This window comes from Melanerpes formicivorus, unplaced genomic scaffold, assembly GCF_026170545.1.
Source record: "Melanerpes formicivorus ecotype bairdi unplaced genomic scaffold, bMelFor1.0.p_v2 SCAF_6, whole genome shotgun sequence".
NCBI classification, from domain to species: domain Eukaryota; kingdom Metazoa; phylum Chordata; class Aves; order Piciformes; family Picidae; genus Melanerpes; species Melanerpes formicivorus.
In genome coordinates, this window is record NW_027142358.1 from 17852115 (window position 1) to 17878186 (window position 26072).

At 40.9% G+C, this 26072-nt stretch overlaps 1 protein-coding gene across 3 annotated transcripts in view; it reads right to left on the bottom strand.

The window, feature by feature from the left end:
* The window catches only part of RASGEF1A (RasGEF domain family member 1A), a 160755-nt gene that overhangs the window by 21522 nt on the left and 113161 nt on the right, over window positions 1-26072 (bottom strand). For 2 of the 3 annotated variants that reach the window (XM_068139948.1, XM_068139946.1), the window contains one exon: window positions 2609-2788. In XM_068139948.1, the coding sequence (XP_067996049.1) occupies window positions 2609-2782 (174 nt within the window). In that variant the 5' untranslated portion in view covers window positions 2783-2788. Of the gene's footprint in view, window positions 1-2608; window positions 2789-5475; window positions 6918-26072 lie in introns of those variants that run through there. The other variant, XM_068139947.1, reaches the window with a different exon arrangement.

Consider the following 26072-nt stretch of genomic DNA (forward strand, 5'->3'; position numbering starts at 1 on the left):
TGATGACTTCTTGAGGAGGGTCAAAAAACAAAAACCACCAACTTTTCTTTGTGCACTCACTGCTCATCTTGGAAGTTCTTGTTTGTGAAATACTTTCTTGAAACGTTTTCTTGCTCGGGCACAAGGGTTGCAGACTGGTACATTCCATTCTTAACCTCCCGAACTCTTCTGTCTCATGAGTATACATTTTTCTATGTGCTGAAAAAGTCCCTGTACATAAACAAGCCCCAAAAGAGCAGCAGCACACAAATGTAGGCCCTTATCTTTCACTTCCCCCTGTGCCTGACTTGTGCTCTGCCAACACTGCAAATACATTTTTGTTTTGCCCCTGTAACCAGCACAGAAAGATATTCAATGTTAGCTTTCTCCCTCACCTCTTTTTTTTTTTTTTTTTTCCTCCTGTCTGGAAGGTTACTGTGATCTTTAGCTTAATTTCCACACAGGTGGGAATGCCTTCTAGATCACCGTCTTCAGATATTTTAACCCAAAAATTTGGATGAATACTGCCACTTACAGATATGTTACTCTAAGGTTATCTCTGCTACCATTACCAATAACTTCTCTTTGTGCAAATTACTTGGTGATACCTTGCTGGTTTTAGTTGTATGTGTAACCAGAGCCAGGAGACTGAGAGGTGCTTATACCTTTCTCTTGAACATACAGTACTGGCTACTCTTCTGACGGCTTATCAGCATAAATGGCTATCACCCTCTGTAGCAACTTCCTTAAAAGTAGAAATGAGCATGAAATTCAGTACAAACATGCAACTGAACAAAACCTGAAAACTGGGATTTGAAGATGACTCAAATACAGCCCCTACTTTATGGTCTTCAAAGCCTATTTATATATATTTTTTATAATTAATTCAGCTAAATTGAGTAGTCTGATTTAACTAAAAGAATGTGTCTTGGTTTAATGCCATTTTCCATTTCTCTTTCCCGGGACACCATGATTGCCTCTGTCAGCTGTCGGCTTGCTGTCTGTTTAAACTGCATCCTCCCAGGGTGGAGTCTATGACTGCTTGATTTGCAATGCCTCCCTTGCATCAGTGGGTATGGGATGATAGCACCATGGAAACTAGCAGCATTCCAAAAAAAGTCATAGACCCCTTAAGTAATGCTCACTTTATGGAACCATTTTCAGAGTAGCTGTGTTATAAATAGATTTGCCAGAAGTTACAATAAGGAAGTGCATTAGCAGCTACTTAAAAAACTTAGCTATAGTCCAAAAATTCAAGCAGCAAGTAAATATATTTTAGTATCACACAAAACAAGGGGACTCCTTGGAAGGTTTAATTACAACAGCCTAAAGCTATTCCACTGGTAAACCGTATCAGCCCTATCTGCTGCTTTCTTCTGCATATCTGTTCTGCACTATGCATTTGGAGGCAGGGACCACAGATTTTAAATCCAACAATGGTTATTCCTCTGTGTCTTAAAAAGGACTTGATACTAAGAGTCTGGCAAAGATAGTACAATTTTATACTAGCCATATTTAAACACAAGGGTTAAGATTACTTCTAAACTGCAACACTAAACCATCCTGGTTTTGCTTTTAATATTCTGCTGATGTGATTGCTGGCAATTCTGCTGCTTTTACTCAGTGAGTTCTCATATAGGAAGTCCCCTTCTCATGCATACTGACTGTAAAGATGGGAGGGGTATACACGGGAGCTTGGAGGGACTTTATTGTGACTGATGTGAAACAATGAAAAGTTCCACACAAATTAGACTGTCAAACATAATGCATGATAGAGCATGGCTCACTACTGCAAGTGTTGAACATGCAGCTTACTAGTGATTCCAATTCCCCCCAACTCCTTGCTTCTCTTCAGCAAGAGCTGGGATGCTTCTGCCCTAGTTGCTGCTTTTTTCAGAGCTCAATGGAATATACACCATAGAGCCTCCCTGATTTTTGGCAAATTATTTAAGTAACATCTTTCGGTAAAGGGTACAAGGGGTAATTTTAAGTGATAAAGTGATCTCTTGATAATGTCCTGGAGTTTATTGCACAGAGTATGCTTCATCAGTTGCAAAGTAATTTTCAAGTTCAAGAACATACATTATTACACTGCTGGCCCTCTAAAATGTCATGAGAAAGAGAGCATTTTAATTAAAATCTATTTTGGGTTTGTGTTGGTTTTTTTTGGGGGTTGGTTGGTTTTGGTATTTTTTGGTGGTTGTTTTTTGTTTGGTTTTTTTCCAATGGCCTAACTAGGAGATGCATAGGAAACTAGGGAAAAATACTAGAGCTCATTTCAGGTCTGCTTTCCTAGGTAGGAGCTGGTTAGTAGTTAATTCTTGGCTGCCTTAGAGCTAAAGCAGCTTACGAGGATTGAAAAATCTGTGGCTAATGCTGCTTTTAATTGGCTCTTAAAGCACCCATTTGGGTTCAACATGGCTTTATCTAATGAGTATTTCCATTTAAAAACAGAGAGTATCCCCATTCAGCAACATCTTCAGTGAATAAATACTGCATGTAAAATAAATGCATCTTTAGCCTGTATCTTAACTTTGAATCAGTGAGGTAGAAATTCTTAAGGAAGCATTAATCCAGATACTAACACAGGAAAAACATGAGAAAAAAAAGCCCTTCAGCGGCTACTTACATCTGGATAATAGTCCATAGTGGGCACCAGGTGCTCTATCAAGGCCTCCAGTGATCCAGAAACAAGGTTGCCATCCTGATAAACAGGGTCCACACACCTTTCTCCCATATCTGGCTGCACTTGTCCACTACAACTGGAACCAAGCATGCTGGAAAATATTGGTGTCTGGGGCATAGTTTCCTGCAGAAGTGGGGGAAAAAGAGAGGGTTAAGCTTTTTTTTCAGAATGTCTTATGCAGGGGGTTTTCAGAGGCACCGAGTATATGGCTGAACACAGCCTGGACATCCAAGCTGAGTTCTGAATCAAGGAGTGGCACATGTGCAAGCTGGCTTTAAAACTATGTCACTGAGGCTGTAGATGCAGAAGCCGTAAGAATTGTCTTTGCTGTCTTCTTTCTCCCCAGTTTTCCTCTGGCTGTTTATGCATAGAACCATACAGAGATGAAAATTCAAAATGTTTCCTGAATTCCAAAGATATCAAAGCAGAGCTCTACTAAACATCCTGTGCCTTAATGTCCCTTTTCTTATTATTTCTGAAGTCAGATATTTGGCCAAAATGCTTGACATGATGATAAATTCTTTACCATTTCTATATCTAGATGTAATCCAGGCACAGATACCATTGGAAACAGCAGGAGAATAAAATTGTCTGAATAAAATTGCCCTTTTTTGGTATATGAAACCATGAACTGGATGGAAATGATTGCTCTGACATGGACAACTGTCTCTTTGGAGACACTTGCTTAGGAAACAAACCTGCTATCACAACACAGAAACCACATGAAGATTTTTGGGCTTCCACCTCCCTCTTCCTTGGCCACAAGCTGTATCAGTACACCCTAGTTCCCAGCTGCTAGTAAATGTGGAATTTGTTTGTTTTAAACTGGCTGAAGTTAATATATGCAAAGGCTAAACAAATTATCCAGCTACTGTATGCAAAGATCCAAAACACTATTCAGCATCAAAGCAGTTCTCCCTGGCTGCTGGAATAGTTAAAACTATTTAGAGGGCAAAGTGAAAAAAATGCACCATTAACTCTTTAGTTGATGTCTCACCTCTATGAAACAAACATGACATTGCCACACTTGAAAAGCTCTTATTTAGGGAAAAAAAGGATTAGATTATTGCTATTACCTCTAAACTGACAGCTGTTTCTTACTATTTGTGTCTTGGATGCAAGTCCTCTTTCACTGTACCAAATTTTCAGAAACCAGTTTAATTGCTGAAAATCTTAAATGCTATGAGGGTGGGATCGTTTGGGGTTGGTTGGTTTTGGTGTTTGGTTTGGGGTTTTTTTGTTTTGTTTGTGGGTGTTTTTGTTGTTGTTTTGGGTGGGGGTTTTTTGGGGGGGGTTGTTTTGTTTTGTTGGGGCTTTATTTTTGGTAGCACTTGAAAGAATTGCAGAGCAAAACTGTACTTTGTATCCTTTTAATGCAATGTACATTCTTCCCCTCAAACTCTCCCAAGTGATCTACAAGCTGGGTTACAAAGCATTTTTGTTTTTAAACTCACAAGGATGACAGCTACATTGGTAGGGAAAAAATGCCAGTTTTAACAATACTTGCTCATCAAGGTAAGAGATTTACTTCTATTTTAGATTGATAAGTAGAACTGGGTTGCAACTTTACCCAAAGGACCTTTTATGTATTCTTATGTGATACAGATATAAGGGAAGTGTACTTCCTTGTAAATTGGGATACATCAGCTGTTTAATAGCAACCAGGGAGGCTGAGGATTGCAGATCAATTTCAGAAGTTCAGGACATAGATTCAAATAGAACAGAAAATCCAGGGTTCAATGGAATATCAAAAGAAATTAGAAATTATGATTCTGCATGAATAGGCATTAAAGTTACTCAGTATTTAATGGATTTATTTTGGGCCTAAGCTCTGAAGTACACAACAATCTGACAAATCAGTGGAGCATATGATGAAGAAGCCAGCTTTCCTATGCATACTAATTTTTTGTTGGTGGTGTTTTTTGTTGGCTTTTTTTCCCCCACATTTTGTTTTTTTCCTCTTTTAAGGTCCATAGCAATAAAGCTGAAAGCTACTTCTCAGGCTGGACAGGCAGTGGTGGGCACTTCTGGCTACTAAGATGTTGTTGCACAGGGTTTTAAGAGAAGTTAACTACCAAGTAAGCTCCCACTGAAAAGATGCTTTCGGAGGACACTGATCCCGTTTTTTGGATCCAGTGTTTTAAAGTCCTTTAAGACGTTCATTGTTGCATCAGTTTTAAAGACCCTCTTCGGGAGCAGCCTGTAATGATCTTAGCCGGGCTGCAAAGGCCAGAATCCCAGCCCTGGATCTTCCCGCGGAGCCGGCTGCTGCTACCAGCACCCGCATCCGGCGGTGCCGGCCTCCCCAGAGCTGTCAAAGGACCCGATCGGTCGAGGCTCCTGCATTGGTAGGGAGGCAGCGCCCGCAGTGAGGGCAGTTAATACCACCGCGAAGAGCCGCAGCACTGTCAGCCCCCGTACTCCACTCGTTTCTTCCAAACTCGCGGTTCCCTCTACATAAATCGAACCCCCGGCTGCTCGGGGGCGGCCAGGAGAGAGGAGCGCTGCGGCGGCCGCGGACGGCGCCCTTGCGCAGCACCTGCCGCGACCTGCTACGCTCGGGGGCCCGGACAACCCCCGCCCGCTCTACCGCAGCACCTCTGCTGCGATGACCGCGGAAGACACTCACTGGCGTCCTCCCCCCGATAAGTTCTGAGGCAAACTCTCCGCGACTTTGACCGCTAGGGGTTTTTCCCCTCTCTACCACCCAGCCGTCACCCTGGGACTCTGCCCTGCCGCGCGCTCTCCCCTTGGTGTCCGCACATGGCAGACGGGGGTCACGACGGCAGCGACCGTCACGAGGCGCTTACCCTCATTTTCCTGGGCGACGTGTACATACGTGTGGGCAGGGGCGGCAGCGCCGGCGGCCCCGCGGCTGACAGCTTTCAGCTGCCCGCCCGCGACGGAGCTGCCGCCCGGCGCGGCCGGCCCGACCCCACTCCCGCCGCCCGTGACGTCAGGGCCCAGCGCGGCGCCCTGTTGGCTGAGCGCAAGCGTGGCTCGTTCAAACGGAGCCGAGTCAACGGTGCGGGGGCGTGGGCACCGCCTCGGGCTTACGCAGGTCTGACTGCTAGTGTAGGTCGCATGGGTGCTTTTTTTGGAAGCATTTGGTCTTCCTGTTGGGATTTTTTTTTTTTTCTCCTGGTTTATTTGTTTGTTTTCGGTTGGTTGAATTTGGGTTTGAGTTTTCTTTTTTTTTTTTTTTTAGGGGGGGGGTGGGAGGGGAGTTGGCGTATGTTTTTGTTTTGGTTGTTATTTGGTGCCCTTTCCCCTAGCCCCAAACCGTTCTTAAGTGACCAGCCCGCCAGCCATTTGTTTTTCACATCCCGAGCACGACGTGGGAGCCGGAGCGCTCCTCACCGGTGTGCACTTTGCCACCTAGCGTGGAGAGCCCGCCCCAGCGCGACGACGGACTGCGCGGGCTCCGCCTACCGGCACGCCTACCCACGCCCTGTTCTCGAGGGTCACGGCCCTCACGCGGCGTAGCCTCGTGCGGAGCGTCGCGGGAGAGGTGGTGCCGGAGCCTTTGGCCGCACTCACCGTGTGACGCTGCTGAAGCCGGCTGTGCCCCTCTCGATTAGCGCAGCGCTGAGGGACACCGCCCAGCTCTCCCTCCTAGTCCTGCGTTGTATTTCTTATTGCTGGAGCTATTTCCCAATTGCTTGATCCAGGTATCTGGTAGTTTGGGCTGGCCATTAGACTATAGGGCTGGTGTACAGCCAGCCCCTGTTGTTCCCCTCTGCAGGCATGGGTGCATATCTAGTATCTGATCGCCTGTGGAAATGCTTGCTGGGCACATCCAGCCCCATCACAATCTCCTTGACCTATACCCAGGAACAACTACGGGCTGCCATCTTTGCAGCCTTCCTTCATGAACATTTTCCACATCCTGTTTCTCATTTTACTTGTGATTATTTCAGTATTTGCCTCATTGTCTGCAGGCAGTTTGGTGGTGAACTTAGTAGAGTAAGGCTGATGGTTAGACCTGATGATCTCAAGGGCCTTTTCCAACCTGAATGATTCTATGATTCTCTGAATATATAGCAGAAGGTTTCACCAGTTTCCATGGTGATTTATGTTGGGGAAAGTGGTTTTGGAAGTAAGCATGCAAGGCTAGGCAGGTGGGAGGGGCAAATAAATTTGGAACACGCACATACTGTAGAGCACTAGGAATATATTCATGTTTACTCACCTTTTAAGGGCTGGCACAATCATCACAGAATGGCTTAGGTTGGAAGGGACCTCCCTGCCTAAACAGTCATTTCAGAAAGATCTGTAATCACCATCTTCACTGCTTGCCTACTAAATTCTCTCTTGATTTCTAAATCTTTAGAGATCTGCCATAGAGTCTTTGTTAAATTAGCTTTTGCTGCTCAGTGACATGGAAAGTCAATCCTTTTCCTCCCTGCCAAGTTAATTTTGCAGTTAATCTTAGTCCTATAGCTTACTCTACAACCTTTAGAGCATGCAAATGTTGGCAGCAGATTTGATACCTGTGTACTCTCAGGCTTTCATCAGCCAAGGGTACTGGTGTCCTCACTTGAACACAAAGGAAGTGCCCAGGTAACATGAGCTTTGAATCTAGTTGCCTGACCTGCTCCAGTGCATGTTAGAATCTTTGGGTATAATGCTAGAGGAGGGTGTCTTATACAGAGGGTGAGGGGAAAAGTTTTGTCAAGTAGTAGTCAAACAACTTCAAGATCTATATAAAAGGTTATTGAAAGCAGATTAGCATTATGTAATAAATACATTTCTTTGTGAAGGTTATGAACCTCTTTAATAATTCATATGTACAGCTAAGAATATCAGCAAGCCTGCAAGTAAGTGTGCATGAAAAGCAGGTATTGGATCTCACTCTGTGTCTATGCTAATCTGCTTTCCTGCCTTATTCAAACATTTGCTGAGACTCATAGAAATATATGTTACTCTTAGAAAAGCATACAGTTAATTGAGCTGTAGTCACAAATTCAATCTCTTGCAAAAACAATCCCTGATCTTTTTCATTGGGGGGGGGCTGTGGATTTTGTTTGGTTTGTTTTTTGGTTTGTTGGTGTTTTTTTTTGGTGCTGGGTTTGTTTTTTTTTTTACATCAGAAGTTGGATCTGTTACTGAAACTAAAAAAATGTAAGCATTTAGAAACATTCAGAATTAAGGAAAACAATGCTAGTTAGGCATGCTTTCATTAAGAGTTGTGTATCAGTACTCTGGTCTATAGGCGAAGGCCTGTTATACCACCACGCAATAAGCACCATGAAAAGCACCTAGGATTTCTACCACGTTCTGGAAGAGCTGACAGACTGTACTTGTTCCCCAGAGTACAGATTGCATAGGAGCTGATTCTTGTCATACTTGGATTAAATCCAAAATAATGTATGTAGAGGAAAATGGCTGGGACTTACCCTGTTCTCTATAGTTCCTTACGTTGTGCTTCTTGGCACCATATCAAAGTTTTTCCATGCTCCTTCATTCTGTAGTCCAGCAGAATGTGTTTAGAATTTTTTTTCCCATGTATATGTAAAAGGGTGTGTGTATGATCTTAAGGGTCCTTTCCTACTGTAATGATTCTATGATTTCTTGTTTGTATACATACCTAGTGGCATGTATGCAATACTGGGGGGAGTGTTAGAGAATGGGAGTAGGGAAATGTATATTTGTCGTTTTCTAGCATACACAGTGCTTCATTTTGGGGGTACTGTATTGCAGTGTTGTTGGAAAGGTAGTTTTTATAAATCAGGAAAACTGAAGACCTACATTCAGCTCATGTGAAAGAGATAAATCGTGTTATCTTTCTATTTCCATTTCTCTTTCTGTAAAGTGTGGTTGATGACCTTTAGCTATCTATATTCTGAATGTTGAAATCTGTTGATACAGAAACTCTAAGGTCAAATTGTTTTTGCAGTTGTGTAAGTTCTGCTCCTCAACAAGTTGCTTGCATTTTGAAAACATTTTCATTAGACATTGCCTCACAGTACTGGTGGGTGGACCCTATAGCAAGTTCAATCAGCAGAGCCTGTATTTGTTCTGTAGCTTGCTTTTGAGGCAGTGCTGCGGTGGTTCAATCCAGCTTGTCGGAGTATCTCTCTGCAGAGTGAGTCAGCAGCAGTCATGCCATGACTGTCTCAACCTGGAAGGTTGCTTCAGCCTCTCTTATACTGGCTAACATCAGTATAACGTGTTCTGTTATCCTATGATTAATGAACTGGATTGGAATTTGCAGTATTTGTATTCCATTCCTGCTTGCACTATAGACTTACTGGACAAATGATTTAATCCCACTGTGCTTCAGTATTCATCTGTGAGATGTCGATAAGGATGGTTTCACACTGTTATGCTTACTGTGTATGTTTCTATATTTGGACAATCTGATAAGAATGGGGGAAGAAGTAACTTGAGTTTTTTCGGCTGGTCTTAGAAAAGGGCATTTTGGAGACAATTTACTCATTCATGCTCATCTGAGACTATAACCTCAAGTATAAAAGAGCTCCCATAGAAATGGAGTTTTCATTGTCAAGTTACTCAAGGCACTCTTTGTTCACCTTCCACATAGATATGGTTAATATTGACATTTGGTTTCATTTCAGAGAGTATGTCAACATGATTTAAAGCCCCAGTATCTGCAGCAAAGGAAGCAGGGAGAGACAAGGAGTCTGAATGGAAAATGGCCTTACGTATGGCATTCTTCAAAGTATTGATTAAATAATAAAATGTGATCAAGGCTTCATCTGACTGTTGCCACTCTTTTATGTACACAGTAGTCTTTTGAAATACAACTGGATTTAGTGCATAGCCCTGTATCTTACCCTGAGGTTGAGTTTGAACTACAGGTCTTGAAAGCTGCGAGCGTGTAGAGGGTTCCCGTGTATGCACATTAATTTCTCTCCCACAGAGAAGCATGATTCCAGAAACCTCTGTATGCCCATCACCATGACAAGTATCATTATAGCAGTATACTCTGGTTTGTGCATTTTGGATGGCTGTTATTTGGAACTTGAAAAAGAAAGGTGAATTAAAAATGCATGCTGTATTCATGGCTTTGTTGACTAATGGCCTTGGTTATAGACAGAACTATTTTATCTGTACCTAAAATAAATAATTTGTCCAGTAAATGCCATTAAAACCTCATAAACAGTAATAACAGTGGCCTCGGATGGGGCTTTTGCATAGACCATTTGTAAGAATTCAGAATTCCAGGAGCTGTATGTAGATAGATCTTCAAAATCTTGGGCAAATGTCTTTAGGGAGCATTAGGGTTTTGGTCTTATTTGTAGGGCTGCACAGATGTTCAGGATTTGCTTCTTGCATACAAATTTTAAGTTTTGAAAGCTGTTCTCAAACCAGTTTTAGATGACTCTGAAGATTTCTAAATTTCAGAGATTCATGCTGCAAAATAACTTGATGGCATATTAATAACTCTGCAGCAGATGGGAGTGGGAGAAGAGAGTTTGAAATCGTGGTTTTGAACTGAGAAAAACTTTTAAAACTTGATACTTGAAGTGAGGCTGAACACTTAAACCATCAGTCTGTGATTATTGTCTGTGCCTTAGTCTCTCTCTCTCTGTCTGACCTAAGACATAATGACATAATTTCATAATGACATAATTTCAGACATAAAGACATAATTTCTGCTATAGTCAGAACCAATGAATGTTGTAGTTTGGAAATGTTAGTTTCCAGTTGTAAAATGTTTTGCTGAAAAGGTCTTGACCAGCTTGATCCCTGAGATATCCATCAATTTTCAGTGCAAACCAAGCTGAAAGTATAAGAACAATTTAACATGTGGCCCATCTCTGTCTGGTTTTAGTTCTACCTGAAGGGAAAACTAGTTGTGAAAATTCAGTCGTATCTGCTGAGCAGACTGTGTTTTCACTGGCATTAGGTCAGCCATGTGACAGTACTGAGAATAACTGTTTGCTGAGCAGTGTGAAACTGATTTTTCACTGATACTCAGTACTGTAGTTCAGACATAGTTTGAAAGGAAAGCCTTTCTGCAGGATTTAAGAGAGGACCTGGTGCTAATCCACATTTTTTGTGCCTCTACCAAAACAGGTGATTTAACATAATCTGATGCAACTGCCTATGATATTAGTGTGTTGCTGTTAATTAGTGACTGAGGTTTTAATGGTCATTTTTGGCATAGCTGCCTGAAAAAATTCAATGCCAGTCAGTTTGATTTCTCATTTTCATAAATACTTCATTTGAACAAGTCTGTAGTTTATAGGAATTATCTTGCCTGCTAATTGAGATTTAAGGTACATCCTGTTGGGAAACAATGCTGTAATATATCATGGATGTTGTTACTATATTGTTGATTGGTGTGGATGAATCAGCTTTGTTAAAAAAAAAATTAAAATGGCAAACAAAAAGGGGTTATACTACTTTGAATTGAAGACATTGCAAGAGAAATATGTTACAGGGGTCTGAGGAGATCAGGTCATTTAAATGCATAGGAGAGCTAGCCAGAGTGAAAGGATAAGATCTCAGAAAAAGATAGCTGTCTTAGCCTACTCTGCTTAAAGGAGCTGCTACATCTTGTCAAGCATAAATGACAATTTAGGCAATCGGGGTGTAGATGAACAGCTGCTTCTGCTATAGCTGTAGATATCTTCCATTTTTATTCATGTTTTCTGGAAATGATGGAATCTGTTCAGAGTCTTGTTTTCTAAGAAGGCAGAAAATGCATTTAAAAGCTTTTTAATAATTGTGATTTGGTCCGATTTTTTTGACTATAACAGGGGAGAACAGAGCTATATATTGTGCAGATTTGTTAGGGTCTTTTTAAGCTGAATATTTAAAAGCAACTGATATTCTACTTCAAATTGAGTTCAAGCTCGGGTTCAAGATGAAGGAGTTCTCATCCTAGCTAGTGTGTCCTTTGCTTGCATATTCATACTTGCTTTGACACCAGCTATTCCAAGAATGTGCCACCATAGACAAAGTGAAAATCAATTATGCCAAGAAGGGAGCATGTACATACATCAGCGATTTGGTGCCCAGGGGAAGAAAAATCTGCATGTTGGCTGATGTCAATCTTCTTGACATGGTATTTTTGTAAATGCACATTTGTTGCTATTTCTTTTAACCAGCTCAACAAAAAGAAAGTTTATTTTTAGCGTTATAAGCTTGAGGGCATCACAATTAGCAGATCAAAATTGCCAGTCTGACTAGTCAACCTTCTGTTTGCCTTAGCAGAAACTATGACAACATTGTTAGCATTCCCACAGGTGTTTTGGAAGATTCATTTATGTCAGTGATGGATTCAGTTCCCTTCCCCCCCCCCCCCCCCCTTCTACCCTGTTTTCAGTGTCTTTGGTTTTACAAATTTCTCACCATCATCTGTAAAATAAAATGCTGGGCTGATGAGCTGTTTTGTGGTAACTGACTTGTGACAGACAAATTTCTATTAAATGTGATGTATCTGTCTTGCCTGAATTACTGCAAGTAGTTCAGTTCCTATTCACATCTACTGCTTGGATTCTTTTTGCTGATACAGCCAAGTAGTTCAGCAGCAATTATTAGGGAAGTTCCAGAGTGAATCAAAAGCTACTTGGTTTATGTGGCAGTCAGCAGCTTTTGCTTTAATTCTAATGACTTTATTTGGAATAGAATCAAGGTGTGATAGTCTTAACTGTATATCGAAGAAAAGATAAGGAGATATATTGAGAAAACTAAGTTAAATATGGTTTCATTTTAGCAAGAAGTCACCAGATGAAGTATTCAAAAAATAATTTCTCTTTGAGGAAGAATTTTGATGAATAACAAGCATTAGTGAACAGATGGATGAGCCCCCAGACCTACTTTGAAATGTGCCTGTAGATTAGCTACAGTGTGTTTCAGCATAGTTTTAGCTATATAGAGAGAACTTGCGCTATCATACCACAAATGTGTATTGATTTGATGTTGAGTAGTGCAGAATATAGGTTATTTTCTGATATGCATATGTATTTATCCTGTCTTGTATATCCTAGGAAACAGCCTCAGGCTCACCAAGCATGAACTGCTGAATGTGAAACACTAAAATACGATGATATATATTTGCTCTAGATTGAGCTGAGAAGCAATCTGCAGATGCACAAACACCCTGCTATATGTGCATAAATGTTGAAAGTAAAAAACCCAAAATAAACCAAAAAAACCCCAAACCAACCACTCAAACAAAAAAAGAACTACTTGCAACTGAATAATTATGTAGTCTTCCTTTTGCTAAAGCATCTTGACATAAATCAGTTGAAGAATTAATATGAGTGAGCTAACTTGGCCCAACCCTTTATGACACCATCTGTATAAGGAGATAGATGCAAGTGAACTACAATAGGATCTTCCTGGAGCTTTTCTTTTTCCTGTGTTTTGTATTGATCAAATCACAATTCAAGTAAGTGAGGATGAAAAAGCAGTGTGTTCCTTGAACCTGTTCAGCTTTGTCATTTAGGACTGGCAGTGATATGAAAGTGTATTGTAGCATACTAAGTTTCAGTATTTTTGTTAAGACTTGGTTATTTTGGTGTCAGTACAGTAATTATTGAATTTGTCACTTCTTTTTTAGTTCACTGAGCCAATATTAATGATCATTTGGGAGGTTGATTTATTATTTTACTGAAGTGTTACAATTTATATTCTTCCCTTCTTTCTCACCAGAAGAAGGATCAAACAGTATAAAACAATTACAGTGAATTCAGGAGTCCTGTGCATTCTGATGTTATAGCCTTACTGCAGCTGAGGCACTTCAGTGGCATGAAACTGATGTCATATCAGCTAGCAACTTCAAAGGGGATTCCCCAGGCACAAATGCGTGAAACTTAAAGCCGATATTGTTTCCCCATTGAAAGCTTGTTCCTCCTGGTACTAACTTGGGTTTACCAGTAGTTCTTGGGTCTGCAAAAGCTGTGCATACAATGGGAAGCCAGCCTACTTTAGCTCAGGTTGGAGGATTTTTTAAAAACTTCTTTATGGTTTTTATTATTTTTAGAGAAGTATTTTCATTTGTGTGGGATGCCAAAGCTCCTTAAAATAGTCATGTTAGTGAGAGATCTTTCGGAACCTAGAGCTGAGAAGGCTGTAATCTCTAGAATTCAGACTGCTCCTATGGTTGATGCTATTTTCACTGTATTTTCTGCTTTCCTTACTGCCTTTTTTCTCCTGAACTAGAAGTGGGTAGAAATGAGTCCAGATTGTAGGTATATATGAGGAAAAAAAAAGCTACAGAAAGATACAGGCTGAGTTTGTGAAACGGGGGTTTGTGTGTGTATATATATATATATTGGATTTTTATGCTGTCGTTTCCTTGTGTAGGAGATTAATTCCTTTATGAGCTACAGTCCCAAATTTTCAAGATACTCTACTGGGAGGTAGTTGTGCTGTAGATTTAACTAGAGGGAAATCATGCAGCTTAATTCTGAAATTAAAAAAAAAAAAAAAAAGCAGCCAGCATGGTTTACATGAAGTGTTGCAAATTCATTAAGTTACTTAACTGTGTTTTCAAATGCATTAATGAAGTTTATCTTAATTTTGATCAGTGTTTTCAATGTAAATGTTTTATAGATGTATATTAATTAGGGGAGTTCTCTGCCTAACTGGAGACACTATATTCTATACCTTTATATTGTTCCCAGAATTATTATGAGCCCATGGCTTAGATGGGAGCACACTGCGATGGGTTAGGAACTGGCTGGAGGGCTGAGCCCAGAGAGTGGTGGTGAATGGTGCCACATCCAGCTGGCAGCCAGTCACTAGTGGTGTGCCCCAGGGATCAGTGCTGGGCCCTGTGCTCTTTAACATCTTTATTGATGATCTGGATGAGGGCATTGAGTCCATCATCAGTAAACTTGCAGACAACACCAAGCTGGGGGCAGGAGTTGATCTGCTGGAGGGTAGAGAGGCTTTGCAGAGGGACCTCAACAGGCTGGACAGATGGGCAGAATCCAAGGGCATGAGATTTAACACATCCAAGTGCCGGGTTCTGCACATTGGCCGCAACAACCCCATGCAGTGCTACAGGCTGGGGTCAGAGTGGCTGGAGAGCAGCCAGGCAGAGAGGGACCTGGGGGTGCTGGTTGATGGTAGGCTGAACATGAGCCTGCAGTGTGCCCAGGCAGGCAGGAGGGCCAATGGCATCCTGGCCTGCATCAGGAGCAGTATGGCCAGCAGGAACAGAGAGATCATTCTGCCCCTGTACACTGCACTGGTTAGGGCACACCTTGAGTACTGTATCCAGTTCTGGGCCCCTCAGTTCAGGAAGGATGTTGACTTGATGGAGCGTGTCCAGAGAAGGGCAACAAAGTTGGTGAGGGGCTTGGAACACAAGCCCTATGAGGAGAGACTGAGGGAGCTGGGGCTGCTTAGCCTGGAGAAGAGGAGACTCAGGGGTGACCTTATCGCTCTCTACAACTACCTGAAGGGGGGTTGTAGACAGGCAGAGGTTGGTCTCTTCTCCCAGGCAGCCAGTACCAGAACAAGAGGACACAGTCTCAGGCTGCACCAGGGGAGGTTTAGGCTGGAGGTTAGGTGGAAGTTTTACACAGAGAGAGTGATTGCCCATTGGAATGTGCTGCCCGAGGAGGTGGTGGAGTCACCATCACTGGAGGTGTTCAGGAGGAGATTTGATGGGGTGCTTGGTTGCATGGTTTAGTTCATTAGGTGGTGTTGGATGATTGGTTGGACACGATGATCTTGAAGGTCTCTTCCAACCTGGTTTATTCTATTCTATAGTAGTAAACATCAGAGACAGCATTCTCCTGTGGTTACACACCAGTCTGCATAGCATCAGTGAGATAGACTGAAGAATTTCTTGCTGTATTCTACTTTGTGTAAGACCAGTCCAGCAAAGGGAAAAAAAATAATCACGTTGGTTCCTGCTTTTATGTTTCTTATCAGATACACTTGTTTTGCTGGCATAAAAATTGGATGATGCAGGAGGAGTTTGAGATTATTGAAGTACTTAAGTGTTTGGACTTGATATCTCTGTTACAAGTTGAGTACAATTGTGCTGTGTGTCCTTAGATGAAGTCAAATGTCTGCCTTGTCTCACACATGCATCTGTTGTAGTAAAGTTTGTTCACTTGGAGCAGTTTGTTCTAGCAAATGGCATTGCAATTGTAATATCAGATGAAATGCACTGTATATGCTAATGCTTTTTATTGGTGGTTATTTTCTAAATGGAAGCCTAGAATTGCCCTAGCATTGTATGATGTAGAAGATAATAATTCATAATAGCTACTACTTTAATTAACTTTTATAACAGATATTCTGTGAAATTGTTGTGTGCTTTGTTGTTTTCCAATTCCCACTGATTCTATCAAGTGATACATTTTAGATGTTGCTGTTAAAGCTTGTTAACTGTTACTAGAGAATATTGGATTATGTAATCACTTTATGGTTTGCAAAATAATAGCAAACTGAAACTGAAGTCAGCGAAGGAAGGCACTGCGAGATATCAGGAAGGGCAACTGTAAATCAGCTGTAAATAATAGTACAGATAACTTCATGCACAAACTATGAAAAATCATGTCTGGTCTGTTGTCGGTTACCTTTGTCAAAACTGTCAATAACAAGGCAGTGAACCTAAGTGGAATTGCAGGAATATAAGGCATTGGTGGAATGCCCACTTGACATCTTTCTCTGGGACATATCACAGCAAGACATATCCAAGCAAGAATAGCTTATCCAATGAGAAATATTACTTTCTAGAAGACTTTTATTCCTTAATTAAAATGCTAGATTTTCAGGTAATTGCTAAGCTTTCTGAAATGAACAGACTGTTTAACATCCTGTAAATATCTGGGCTAGTGCATTGACCTAGGTGTTGGCTAAGGAACCTTCCAAGGTGCATCTTTTGACCTAGAAACAATTCCTAGGCTACTGTGGTCAAACCCTTGTAAATTACATGGTTACTATTTCTAAAAAGCCTCATAGAGAAGTTAGAGGAAGTTTCACAAGAAACTTTGGTTTCTAAGATCAGAACTGCATCTGAAAGCAATTTATAATCTGTCACAGAACTCTGTTTTGACATATGTTTTGTTAATTGAACTTCTGAGGATGCTCAATTCTAATGTGTCTGTTTAAGGAAGCAGTGTTGCTTACCTGTTTCACCTATTCACAGCTAAGCTAAACTTTCATCTTTATTCTGCTCAGCATTACTGTTTCTACTAAAACCAGATGAATTATTCATAGCTGCTTCTAATTTTGGCCTAACTTTGAACTGGAGATAATTGGAATGTCTCCAGTTGTCTTATATCTTCACACATCAAAGAACATGAAGTCAGTAGTCAGCATTGTTCTTGCGGTGTATAAAATCCTAGAACTGTTTTGAGGGGAAAAGACCTCTAGGATCATTGAGTCCAACTGTCAAAGACCACTCTGGCTGTTAAACCTCATCCCAAAGTGCCATGTCCACACATACCTTGAACACCTCAGGACAGTGACTCCACCACCTTCCTGGGCAGCCTATTCCAATGCCTGACCACTCTCTCAGTAAAGAAATTTTTCCTAATATCCAATATGAACCTCCCCTGGCTGTTTCCTCTAATTCTGTCACCTGATACTAGGGAGAAGAGACACACTCCCACTTCACTACAACCTCCTTTCTAATATAATTTCAGGCCTTAAGAGTTTCTTCTTCTTTAGAAGGAGGGAGACTGCTAGATAGGAACAGGACCTCTTTAAAGCAAATCCAAATACCTCGTGTAGGTAGAGCCTGGAAGGACAGAGGTTTTGTGTCATCCTTCCTCATGCCATGGGAACCCCCTGGACAGTGTTGCTATAATAATTACAATGGTAGTTCACAATTTTTAGATAAGCTTTTTTTAACGCTTAAATATATACTTAAACATAGAAAGACATGTTGTTGCTCTGTTGCCCTTTACATACAAGCACCTGTAATAAGCATTTGCAATATGTGTGGATTTCTTTTAAGTGAAACTTGCCCCCTTTTTTTTCTCCTCATTTTTTCCATATAAAGAGATGACCTTTCACAGAAACAGCGAGCTTGCAATACGGTCCTCAAAACTGAGCTAGCAAAGTTATCTGCTTACGTGTCTGCTCACTTGGAGGAGTGTTCCTCTGTAGTTATGGCAAATGTCCCAACACGATCTTTTATATAATTTTAGTGATAAGCTATGTGAAGTGTTCAAGGACTAAAAGAACATTTCAAGCCCACACAAAGTTTGATGAGAGCTTGTGGCAGTGTACAATTTACAATAGCAAGTTGCATGTTCCCTGTTGAAACAGTGAGGATGGTTAGGATGTTAGTTAGTGGGTTTTTGGCATTATTTCACCAGAAGACAAAAAAAACAACCCCCCCGAAAAACCCAACCAGCAGCAATTCTTTCAGTTTCATGCTGGCAAAATAAATACTTTAGTAAGGCTGGGAGAAAGTTGGACAGTAAGGGTATATTGAAGGTGCAGAGAAGCTTTCTGAACATGTTGGTGAACATTAAGGAAATAAAAATCGGCCTAGGAAAGGCATTGCTTACCTTGTACGCTTATAACCTTTCCCCAGAGACCTGTGCTGCAAACCCCTCGAAGTTCCATGTTGAGTTACAAGCACTTTTTGCTACCTATCTTTTCCTTCCCTTTCTCCAGGCATCTTTTTTTCCCCTTCCCCCAACTCGCTATTAAAAGGAAAGCTATGGAGAGCTCATAAGTAACAGGCTCATGCTTTCAATCAAAGGAGAGAGCTGAATAGCCTTCCACTCAGAGTGAGTTCAGCAGACCTAGAGTCAGGGCCCCTTTAATAAAGAGAAAGGAATCTGTTCACCTTCTGAAATCTTTCAACACAGTTGTGTTGAAAGTTGTCTGAACCACACAACTTGCATTTCTCTGTATGTGGCCACCATTCGATTTCTCTTTCTCTCCCTCATCTCTTAAAAAACAGATGTACAAAGGTAATTTTTGCTCTTGCAGATCCTGAGGTTCCTGATCTTTATTTGCACATTAGGAGATGCCATTTCAAATTATTTCCCTCTTTACTGTGGCCCCTAACCCCTTGGTTTCATTGAAAACAAACAAACAAACAACAAAAAACCCCCTTAGTCTTAGAATTACATGCGGGGAAAACTAACATTTGCATCAGGCTTGCCAAGCATGTGTGCAGTGCAGGTCCAAACACATTGGTTTTGATTCTCAGGCTCAGTGGTTTTCATTTATTTTTTTTTTTTCCTCCACTCAAACCTGTGTTTCAGTTCACACCAATGGAGGTTGTTTTTTTTTTTAATTTTATAGAACCAATCCTGGAAATTCAAATGCAAAGCTCCAGTGGAACACCTCCTGTTCTTTCTTCAACCAAACTAAGTTGCAGCTAAAATGCTAAAAATTACCCTTAGCTCCTGAAACTTAGTTCAGATTTGGTGAAAACCTCATTAATCTAAGATGATACCTGCTTGGTTTGAGAGATTATATTTGCTGTTTTGTTTTGGCACTTCTTCTATGTCATAAAATTAATATGACCTTAAATACCCCACCAAATCAGAAACTCTGTATCTTTGTTCCACATATTAACAGAAATAGAAAGGCATTCTTTGTCATTATCTCAGAATTTAATTTTTTACTCTGTGTCTATACTGTGCCTATAATGCTACTCTATCTATACTATGCCTATAGTGCTAAAGAAATCATACCTGTGAGTGAAAGAATAAAGCAGTGAGAAAAGCCATCGTGTGGATCCATCAGTATCCAGTTGTTATGCTACAGATGGTCTCTTATATAATACCTTGGTCTGGGGAAACAAAGTTTCAGTAGTACTCCTGCTGGGGTCCCTTATGTAAATATAAATTACTTTGCATGCAATAACTATGGGGATGCTTTGTATGTGGGAATGGGAATTGACAAGAAAAGCATGTTCTGTAGATTCAGTTTAGGCAAGCATTGGTTTAGGTTCTGATAGTGCTTTTGAGATCAGGCTCTCATTATAATATGCAAATTATTACAGTAAAAATTAAGACCAAATTGGCCAAATTCAGACTGGATTGGCCAAATTCAAGCTTCTGTTGGTGTTTAGATCCATTCTGTTTCAAAAAGTATAATTTTCTATTAATGAAAAAATCATAGTACATAAGAAAGAGGAAATTTTTGGTTCTTGAGCTTTCTTTGTTATTTTGCATTGACATACACCTTGACTGCCTGAAACAATCTGAATGAAAAATACCTAGCATTCTTGACTTTAAAAAGCTGTAACTTGTCAAAACAAGCCCTGCTTCTTTTCTATGAGAGAAAAGAACTAGAGAATGCCCAACTCAAGTACTCTGTATGTGATGTTAATTGCAGTGAGTACTGATTGCTTGCTAATTTAAATAGATGTTATGAGTGCTCAAAACCAGGGTATGAAATGCTGGCAATTGCTTTCTCTGCCTGACAATCATGTGAAAGAATAATTTACAACTGAGATTACAGATATAGCTGTAAGATTATACGCAAGACTATGATTGTCTATCTTCCCCATTTTTGTTTCCTTGTTCCTAAATTAACTGAGGATTGAAAATAATTGCATCAGAACATAGGGATGAAGATAAGCCAAGTGGAGGTCAGTAGTACTGTGAGACTAAGTTAAGATACTGGTATATTTCAAATCACATCACTGCAGCAAGCAACTGTAAAAATCTGCCTGTGCCTATTTTTCCAGATGTTCAGTGGCAGTGCCTGCTGGCATGCTCCATGGCACCCTATGCAGCAGAGGGGAAGCATTCACTTCTACTCTTCAGGCTTGTTTTTTATACTTGCAATCATTTCTCTCCTTGCTATTATTTCAAACTACAGAAGGGAGCTGCTGCTTGTGAGGACTGTACTCGGGCTGTTCCAACCTCCCTGCCATGGGCAGGGACACTTTCCACTACATAAGTCACATAGTAGGTGAGGCTGGAAAGAGACCAGGTGTCCTGGATCTATTGTCAGTTATCCCATTCTTCTTCTGAAGTCCCAGCTGTCATCTGAACATTTGACTTCCATTTTGCAGCTTTGCTTGGCTTTCTCTCTCTGAACACACAGGGGTGGCTCAAGCCTGTATGGTGCAATGACCTGCTCTTTTCTTTTTTTCTTTTTCCCCCCAGTTAGGCTCCCTATAAAGAACAAAACTTTTAGGTACAGCTGAAGCTCCTTGCGGTGATTAACACAGCACTGCATCTACAGCAAATGATACAAGACCATTTCAAGGACTGCTTGATCATGACCTGTTCTTGGCAACTGTGCCTAGAAGTTATTTAAAATTTGTGGACCTATTTCAGTTTTCTAAGAGAGGACCATTCAGTCTCTTTTATATTCTGCCCAATAAAAGCCAAATTAAATGTTACTACCATTTATTTATTATATTCTTATTATTTTAGAAAATGTTAATATCTTGTTTACTGTTATGCAGGCTGCTCTGGATTTTCAGGTAGGTGAAAGATGTGATCCTTTGAATTTTTCAAGGTTGCGTTGAAACATTTCAGAAATGTGTAAAGGGGGCTAAAAAAGGCCTGTGTTTGTTCACACAATCAACTCTGCAAGTCCCACAGGAAGGTCCATCCTTAATACAATTTAAAATTTGGAGCTGTAAGCCTTCACCTTTCGTTTTGTTAATGCTGAGGTTAAGGAGTCAAGGGTCGGGGCATTAATCAGTGACTATGGTGCTAAACTTGTGGTGAAATATGAGCTTGCTGTCATGGGAACAAAGTGGGAGAGAGAGCCATTGGGAAGAGTCAGCCTTACTAAGCCTCCTGCAGGCAAGGGCACCTCTGTCTGGAGCAATTGTTTGTGCTGATTTACACCAGTGCATGTGTGTACTCTGCATTTAATCTTCAAGGCTATGGATTTTCCTGTATTCCTCAGCAAGTTAGCAGCTTGCTAGAGTTAAGGTCAGTTATCAAATGCATGATTATTCTTGCTTGGTGAGAAAGTACCAAATAGAGTGAAATCTGCAACCCCAAAAGTTTCTGTGATGTTATCTTTGCTCAGCAGTAACTTAAGATCTAAATCCTTCTTTACGTAGTCCACTGACAAGTTTCCTTTAGCGCAAACAACCCTTTAAGAGAGGAACTGTTAGTGTGCATAGCTTTCACAATGTGGTTTTATGTCACGATACTGGAAGATGCTGAGCAGATGTAGTGCCCTTCAGTGTGTTATTAGCAGTTACAGGAGAGGACTGCTTCATGCAGATTCTCTCCTTTGTGAAAGAAACATGAAAGCACTCAGGCTGACTTCTTCATGCAGAGGGACCTTGACAAGCTGGACAGATGGGCAGAGTCCAAGGGCATGAGATTTAACACGTCTAAGTGCTGGGTTCTACACATTGGCCACAACAACCCTGTGCTACAGGCCGGGGTCAGAGTGGCTGGAGAGTGGCCAGGCAGAAAGGGACCTGGGGGTGCTGGTTGATAGTAGGCTGAACATGAGCCAGCAGTGTGCTCAGGTGGCCAAGAAGGCCAATGGCATCTTGGCCTGTATCAGAAATAGTGTGGCCAGCAGGAGCAGGGAAGTCATTGTGCCCCTGTACTCAGCACTGGTTAGGGCACACCTTGAGTCTTGTGTCCAGTTCTGGGGCCCCTCAGTTCAGGAAAGATTTTGAGTTGCAGGAGTGTATCCAGAGAAGGGCAACAAAGCTGGTGAGAGATTTGGAGCACAAGCCCTATGAGGAGGCTGAGGGAGCCTGGAGAAGAGGAGGCTCAGAGGAGACCTTATTGCTGTCTACAACTACCTGAAGAGAGGTTGTAGCCGGGTGGGGGTTGGTCTCTTCTCCCAGGCAACCAGCACCAGAACAAGAGGATACAGTCTCAGGCTGCACCGGGGGAGGTTTAGGCTGGATGTTAGGAAGAAGTTCTATACAGAAAGAGTGATTGCCCATTGGAATGTGCTGCCTGGGGAGGTGGTGGAGTCACCATCATTGGAGGTGTTCAGGAGGAGGCTTGATGGGGTGCGTGGTGCCATGGTTTAGTTGATTAGGTGGGTTGGATTGGTTGATGGGTTGGACACGATGATCTTGAAGGTCTCTTCCAACCTGATCCTGTCCTGTCCTATTCTATTCGATATTAATAAACTATTATTTATTTAGTGTATGCAAATCAAATTTCATGTTCTTATTCAGAGCAGAGACTGTTTTCTCCCGAGTATCCCCAGTCATCAAGAAAAGCTATTGCACTTTAATATAATTCTTGAGCCATTAATCATGTTGACTATAATTTCACAAGAGGCAGAGTTTTAGTTACTTGTAGTCTGTTCTTTACACTTAAGCTTTTAAATTATTGTGCATCTTTATTCCTCCCTTAAGACCTTCAGAAATGATAAAATCTAAGGGGATACCAGTTCCTTCTCTCATTTAAGTGTGCAAACATTGTTTTCAGAGGCCTTTTGTTGTGGTGGTGTTTTGTTTTTGTTTTGGTTTTCCCCCTTTTTTCTTTTTTTCCTGTGGTAAAAGCAAGGTCAAAACATGTGGCAGAAGATACCCAAAAAAAAAAAAAAAGAAGTATCCAAACTAGATTCTGGTTATAGTTTGGAAGGATTTAGTACTGCCATCTGTTTCGTAGTCTTCAAACACCTCATAGCACAAGTCCGAGAAACCTGGCACTTACTTTAATTTGTCCATAGTCTTTGCAGCTCTGGGAGAGCTGAGCAAAATGCAGGCTTCTACTGCACTAGCATCCTGCTTTGCTATTCTAACTTGCCCATCTCCCTTCTCTACAAGTAGCACGGCCTTACTGTTCTCACTTCAAATGATTATCAAAGCTATAGATGCTATTCAGCATTACTTCTGCAGATCCCTTCAGTGTATGAGATAAATGACGCTACCTACAGCGTACTATGGCTATTCTAGTTTATTCTCAAAAAGCCAGTTTGGACAAAGTGGTTGCACATATTACTGAGTGACTTAAAATACCAGTTTTAGGGTCCATTACTGTGTATTGTAAGATAGTCTATTACTTGCTTGAGACAAAGAAGTAACATTCATTTCTGCTATTGCTTGATGACAAAGACTGTAACATCCTCCTGGTATTGCACTAGCAGTTTAATTTTTAGTTTAGTTTTTATTTGTATTATTGTTTCTTATTTTAGAACAAGAATGAAAACTTGTATCAGAAAATCAGACTTACTTTCAATCTGTTATCTTTCACTGTCAGATCCCTAACCTATTTCCCTTCTCAAGGGACTTACATATTTGAACTTTCTAAATCCAGAGATGAGCAGGTTTTCTCCTTCTTCTATTTCTTTTCTTTGCAAGGTTTTTTCATCTTCTTCCTTCCCCCTCCCCCCTTTCTTAGTGTCTGTGAGGCTGGAGCCCTGGAGATTTCAAGCTTCTTTCATCCTCCAAAATGTCAGCAGTTTCAAAGAAGTGGGTTTCTGTACACTTCTTTTTACCTCCTCTACAGTACTTTTCAAACTTGACTTGCAAGCTCTTTCTCTGCAGGTGAGAAGTGAGTGCGGGCAGGGGACATGTTTATCCTTCACTCTCTAGCAGAAACAGTCACCAGGGAGAGGAAAGCACCCTGGCACAAGCAAATGTGCACAGTCCAAAAGAATGACATTTACTTTTGCATCTTCACCCTCTTTTTGTGGCCTCCTTCTGAAGTTTGCAAACTAGCAAATTCATGCAGCTGAGAAACAGCTTTAGGGTGTCTTAGTTTTGTGTTCTTGCAGTGGAAAGAAACATGAGAAACAATCAAAAGCAACTGTGTCAAGTCCTTTGCTGCTGCACTCACTGGGAGAACTCACCCTTCAGCTGTTCCTTCATTTTAGGTTACAAACTATGAGGTGACAGAGATGGAGATCTGTAAATGCTTGTGTGTGCAGGCCTTGTGCATCTTCATTTAGACTAGAAAAGGTGGGTGGTGAAGGAAACCAGTGAATGGGAATAAATCCTATTCCTGGTAACTGAACTAGCAGTGGTAATTAAGAGGTGGCTGGGTCACATGACCAGATCAGTATGGAGAAGGGAACAAGGCAGAAAGCAGGTAAATTCTGGAGGTAGCAGTAAGATACGCAGAGGATCTGGTAAAGTAATACATGTAAGGAGGGAAAAACAGAAGAGGTAGAAATGAAGAAGTGGAACAAGGCCAAGTAGAGTTTGCAATAATCTTTGACCTTAAAGCATTAAAGCCATTTAAAACTTGTCGAAGGTTATTTTCTCCACAGAGACATACTGCATTCACTTTTTCAGAGGAGGAATGGTGCTTCCCATGTTAATATAAATGAAAACTTTCCAGATTAATATCCTCTTAGATTTGTGTGATCTGTTCTGAGCAAAACTTGATGGCTGTTTTTAAAACAAAATTTTGTGCAACACAAATTTTACTTTTAAAAAATTGCGTATTATAATATTGAGGAATGATCATTTTTCGATCTGTGCTCTTTATGTGTTCAGAGGTGTAGCTGTTGTACCACTTTTAATGGTATGAGCAAGGGCATATGTGTAAAGCAATGTAATTAGAGAATGCTTTTTGACAGTTCAGAAAAGCATCTTCCAAACACTTTTCTTTGGGAGATTACCTGAGCCTTTCCAAAGAAAAAAATAGTTCTGGGTGAAACCTCCCTCCCATACTTTCAGCCCTTAAAGTATAAAAAAACCCAAAACACTGCTGTGCTATTCCTGAGCAATCCTCAGAAGGTTGGTTCTTTCACATTCTCAAGGAGCAAGCCATAGATTTTGGATGTGAAAACAGTTATTGAATCTTAATTGAACTCTGCACAGTATCACAGAATCACACAGGTTGGAAAAGACCTCAGAGATCATAAGTCAAACCTATTACCTAATACCACCTGATAACCAAACCATGGCTCTGAGTGTGCATCCAATCTTTTTTTTAAGATGTCCAGGGGCAGTGACTCCACCACCTCCCTGGGTAGTACATTCCACTGATCAATTACTCTTTCTGTGAAGAACTTTCTCCTCACCTCAAGCCTAAATTTCCTCTGGCACAGCTTGAGACTCTGTCCTCTTGTTCTGTGACTGCCTTTGAGAAGAGACCAACCCACCTGTCTACAACCTCCTTTCAAGTAGTTGTAGAGAGCAATAAGGTCATACTAAGTAACAATGGACAGTCAAGATTCTGCAAAGCATGAAGGTACATTGAGTTTGGAGTAGCCTTTACAACTACAAATAGATTAATCTCTTTCAATTCAAGTATCCTAGAGTGTATTTAAGGCAAGTGTAATTAAACTGAATCCATAATCAGTTATTGTTCTTTTCCCTGGTCCCCCTTCAGTCTTAAAGTCTTTTTCAATGGAATGTTAATTACTCTGTCAGATCTTTCAGTAATATACAAAAAGTTTATGTTAAAAAAAAACCAACAAAACCCCAACAAACCATAAAAAAACCCCCAACCCCCCCCCCCCCCCCCAACCCTGGACTTCTATTAAGAGAAACTGTACTAATTTAATTTTTTATGAGTGAGAAAAAGCATGACCAATTTAAGAATAGGTTGAAAGAATTTGCTTGCACTTAATTTTGAAGAAAGTT